The 5,309-nt window shown below is 44.8% G+C and overlaps 1 protein-coding gene across 1 annotated transcript; it reads left to right on the top strand.

The window, feature by feature from the left end:
- The first annotated feature begins 2,334 nt into the window (after window positions 1–2,334).
- On the top strand, window positions 2,335–3,270 carry LOC101655178 (taste receptor type 2 member 3-like). The gene has a single exon (XM_004714024.1). It carries the CDS (start codon window positions 2,335–2,337, stop codon window positions 3,268–3,270), a length of 936 nt encoding a protein of 311 aa, XP_004714081.1.
- The last annotated feature ends 2,039 nt before the right edge of the window (window positions 3,271–5,309 follow it).

The raw sequence follows: 5,309 nt of genomic DNA, 5'->3' as shown, positions 1-5,309 counted from the left end.
TTATGTGCTTATTGCATATCTTTCCTTTGTTCAGGTATGATATATCAGATACAATTGGACTGTGTTTTCATTTATATATATGATAGATGATTGATGATAAGTATAAGTGTGATTTCATCAGTGTCTGGAAATTATATAAGTATATATGGCTAAAGAATTGTGTACAGGTGCCAGGTTGGCAAGGGGTGGATTGAGGTGGTTAGTTTATTGTGCCAGCCTGGCCGATAAACACATGTGGGATTAATTGAAGGGAGAAGAGATAAATGGCTTGGCGAGCCTCGCCTTTCTTGTCTCTCGCTCTTTGATCATCAGACCAGTGTGCGGCTGCCTTGTTTGCTCTGTGCCTCAATTTGCAAGCTACACTACCTGTGGTCTGTGTTACTATAATCTGAGGTCCCTTTAAGACCTGCTTCACCACACAATTGGAATTTACATCTCTTGAGCTGGGGACTGAATGTTGGTGGCCTGGCGGACAGTTGGTGACTTGCCTTGCTGTTTGCTGCCTGGATCTCTCTACAGAGGACTACCTGGAGGCCCTCAAGACTTGAAGGACTGCCAGTGTCTCACAACTCTCTCACGGGAGTGAGTTGCTCTGAGCTATTTGTACTGCTTTATAATTTAACTGTTCATTTCTTGTGTTATCTATCTTTATAAATATATATATAAAATTATTAGCAATCTGGTTTTGTCTCTCTAGAGAACCCTGTCTAACACATTTTGGTACTGAGAGTGGGGTTCAAACCCACGTGGGCACTAGCCCATTGGATTCTCTACCTGGTGAATCTATTGCAAAAAGGAAAAAAAAAACTGTGCTTTCAAACAGGAGTAACCAGACATCAACGTACGGAGCATCCACACAAAGATCAGACAACAGGAAAGGGAGATATGAGTGGAAAGAATAAAAGTCCAACCATGTTTTGCTGTTATGTAGAAGAAAATCGGGAGCAAGCATATTCACATGCATTGTAAATATATTCATATGAATTTCAAGAAAAGCCAACAGAGCGGTGAATAGAGGCAAAACCAGGTGGATGGATGAAAAGAAAAACAAGCTGAAACACATCAAAAAAGAAGTAGGCACAATAAAAATAAGAATGATTATTAAGTAGTATGGAGGTGAAAATGGCTGCAAGTTCAGCAACTGACAGAGAAAAGAAAGAAACGAGAAAACTGTACAGTGTAATGGGGAACAACGTTAGCCAATACGGGATCAGAAGAATATAGAAGGTAGAGAAGATCCCATATATGCATAACTGGAAATTCACCCCCCCCAAAAGACAAACAAACAAAACAGCCTAACATGGAAACTTTCCAGAAGTAAAAGGCTGATGTTGCATATTTAAAGGGTATATTAAAAAGAAAAGAAAAAAAAAAGCATTCTGGACACTTCCCTAGATAGTCTCCATGTGCCCTCTAGTTCTAAACAAATTGTCAAGTGATGATGAGAGCAGGGCCCACATAGACATTCAGAATGTGAATTATGTTTACAATCCTGCAACCATATGAAAAGTGCTGCCGCTCATCCTGGTCAAAGTCAGCCAGGCACAGTTGTAGCCAAGCACAGCGTGTCTGCTGGACACAGGGCCATGCTGTGCTTGATCTGCCAGCCTGTTGGCATAGATCAACATGGGTCGTGTACTCACACAAATTTCAAAAGGGCTTAGAGGCTATCCTTTGTTATTGTTCTTTTTGGGGAATATCCGGATAGGCAAGACTATGTGGTGGGTCACAGAAATGACCTGGGGGTTCCCTGGTGTGAGGCAAGCTCTGGGGGGCATGTCTTTCCATGTGCATCCAAGGTCAGTGGCCCTGAGTGTTTTCTGTCTGATGCACCTCCACTTCCTTCAGGGAGATTCTGACAGTGCTCTATGGCGGGGTTCTGATAGATCCCCTTTTGTGTGTGTCTCTGGGTCTTTCCTACTGGGGGACAAGACTTCTAGATCTTTTTAGTGACCGTACCTCCTTCTGGCAGCACCTCTCTGTCTGTCTGGGTGGTTCAGAGTCCCACTTCCTTTGAAACTAAGCCCAAGTCTCCACCTTGTTTGTGATTCATTTCTCTCTTGTCCCGTGACACAGGACACGGCTCTATTTGCATTCAGCAAAGAGCTGCTGAATTTGAGCATAGATGAAACATGATAATCTGTGCCATCTGTGAAGAGGGCAGATTCACCTGGAAAGGGCCAGAGAGGACCCACTCACCTGTGCTCTATGATGGACTGAACCGGGCAGACTAAGGAAACGGGCACAGGGAAGCCAGCGACTCAGAGCGGTGTTCCATGTCAGCAAGGAGGTGGTACATCCACGGAAACGACCAGAGCTAGACTTCCAGAAGACATGCTGGGACTTGCTGAGTGGGTGTTTCTGGCTCAGTCCATTGCTCAATTCCTTCTGGGGCTGCTGGCGAATGGTTTCATTGGGCTGTTCAATGGCCGTGGATGGCTCAAGAGCAAGAGAATCTCGTTGTATGACTCGATTGTCACCACCCTGGCCCTCTCCCGGATGGTTCTGCTGTGGGTTCTCCTGTTTGATGGGGTTTTGATATTATTCTCTCCCAACGAACACGAGAGAGGGATTGTCATGAAGCTGATCGATCTCTTCTGGACATTTACAAATCATCTGAGCATCTGGCTCACCACCTGCCTGGGTGTCCTGTACTGCCTGAAGATCTCCAGTTTCTCCCATCCCACTTTCCTCTGGCTCAAGTGGAGGGTCTCCAGGGTGGTCATGTGGGTGCTGCTGGGCGCCCTACTCTTGTCCTTGGGAAGTACTCTGTCTCTGATCCGTGAATTTAAGAACTACTCCAGTATCACAGTGAATATGACAGGTGACCTGAGAGACAATATACACAACTACAAGCTGATCCATGTCCTTGGGACTCTGTGGTACCTCCCTCCCTTGGTGATGACCCTGGCCTCCTACTGCCTGCTCCTCCTCTCCTTGGGGAGACACACCCGTCAGATGCAGTACACTGGGGCTGGCTCCGGGGACTTTAGCACCGAAGCCCACAAGAGGGCCACCAGCATCATCCTCTCCTTCTTCTTCCTCTTCCTGCTCAACTTCCTCTCCTTTTCAATCGCTTCATCTAGTTATTTCTTTCCAAAGGCCAAGCTGGCAGTGATGGTTGGAGAGGCCATCACAATGCTGTATGCCATGGGCCACTCATTTATCCTCATCCTGGGGAACCCCAAGATGAGGCAGGCATTTGTGAGGCTGCTACGGGGTGAATCTGGGGGTTTGAAGCCTGGATCCATGGGACCCTTCTCTTCATAGAAGGGCAGAGGGTCACGATGGACCTTCTGCAGCTATAGCTCCATGGTCCCTCCAGACCCTTCCTGAAGGAGGGTAACGACTCTTACTCTCAGTCCTGCATGCTGCGTGATTCAAGGTGAGGAGAACACTTGCAATGGCCCCTCTCTGTGGCTTTCTGGAGGGAAGAAGCTGTGAGAACGTGCTACTCCGTAGACACAGTTGCTTTTCGGTGCCACCAAGTTGGTTCCGACTCATAGTAACACGGTGCGCATCAGAAGGAAACACCGTTTGGTCCTGGGCCACCCTCACAGCTGCTTTTATGTTTGAGTCTATTGGCACACGCCCCATGTCAGTCATCTCCTGAGGATCTTCTTATCTTTCTTTCTTTCTTTCTTTCTTTTACAGCCCCTCCACTTTACCAAGACGCCCTTTTCCAGGGACTGGTTTGTATTGGTAACATGTCGATGGCACTTGAGACAAAATCTGACCATCCTTCCTTCTAAAGAGCATACTGACTGTACTTCCTCCAAGACAAATCTGTTTCTTCTTCTCACAGCCGATGGTCTTTCAATAGTCTTCACCAATTCTAGAATTTGAACGCATCGATTCTTTTGTGCTTTCCCTTATTCATTGTCTAACCGCCACATGCACAGCAGGCCGACGAAAATACCGTGGCTTGGATCAGGTGCCCCTTTGTCTCCAGAGTGACATCCTTGATCTTCAGCACGTGAAAGAGGGCTGCACAGCAGATTTGCCGAATGTGCTATGATGTTTGATTTCTCAACGGTTCCTTCTGTGACCTTTGCCTGTGGGTCCAATAAAAAATGGAACCTTTGACCACTTTTATCTTTTCTCATTTATTACGATGGCGTCTTTTGAGCTGGTGGTGAGGAATTTGGGTTTCTTTACAATGAGTTGTAATCCACGTCGAAGGTTGCAGTCCTCGGTTTCCCTCAACGCGTGCTTCAGGTCCTCCTAGCTTTCAGCAAGCCACATTGCCATGGTCACATCACTGGTTGTAATAAGTCCTCCCCCAAGACGGATGTCACATTCCATCTTTTCAGATTATTTTCACAGCATGCAGATGGAGTAAGTGTGGTGGGTGGACCCAACTCTGACACCTACCTTTTCTGATTTTAAACCTGAAGGAGTCCCTCCTTCTGTTTGTCTGTTTGACTCTTGGTACATGTATACTTTCCACAGGAGCACAATGAAATGTTCTGGAATTTCAGTTCTTTTCAATGTTATCCATAGTTATGATCCACATAACTAAAGATGCTTGCATAGTTAATAAAACACGAGTAAACATCTTTCTAGTGTCCTCTGCTTTCAGCCAAGATGCATCTGACATCAATAGTCATATCCCTCTGTCAAGTCCTCTTCTGAATCCAACCAGGATTTCTGGCAGCTCCCTCTCAAGGTACTATTGCCATAATTTTGAATAATCTTCAGTAAAATCTTACTTGTATGTGATATTAATGATATTGTTTGATACTTTCTGCATTTTGTTGGGTCATCTTCCTTTGGAATCAGCACAAATATTGATTCTCTTTTAGTTAGTTGGCTAAGGCGTTTTCTTCCATATTTCTGCCATTGATGAATGGGTGTGTTAAGCATATCATCAGATTGTTGAAATATTTAAATTCGTATTCTATCAATTCCTGGGGCTCTGCTTTTCTGTAATGCCTTCAGTACAACTTGGAGTTCTTCCTTCAATACCATCCGTTCTTGATCATACGCTACCTCTTGAGATGTCTGAATACTGACTGGTTCTTTGTGATATGCTGACTTTCTGTCTCCATCTTCTTTTGATGTTTCTGCCTCATTAAATATTCTGCTAACAGAATCTTCAATATTACAGCTTGAGGGCTGAATTTTTTCTTTAGTCCTTCCAGTTTGATCTATGCCGCGTGCGGTTTTCTCTTTTAAGTTTTTAAATTCCCATCTGTGCATAAGTCATTTTAAAAAATCATTTTATTAGGGGCTCATACAACTCATCACAATCCATACATACATCAATTGTGTAAAGCACATTTGTACATTCATTGCCTTCATCATTC

The sequence above is a fragment of the Echinops telfairi genome, unplaced genomic scaffold (assembly GCF_000313985.2).
Source record: "Echinops telfairi isolate 266 unplaced genomic scaffold, ASM31398v2 ScPeMD7_23;HRSCAF=83, whole genome shotgun sequence".
NCBI classification, from domain to species: Eukaryota; Metazoa; Chordata; class Mammalia; order Afrosoricida; family Tenrecidae; genus Echinops; species Echinops telfairi.
This window is presented reverse-complemented; position numbering and strand designations above follow the sequence as displayed.

Excerpts from the sequence above, each read along its gene's own strand:
- LOC101655178 (XM_004714024.1), top strand. The coding sequence starts at position 2,335 with ATGCTGGGACTTGCTGAGTGGGTGTTTCTGGCTCAGTCCATTGCTCAA.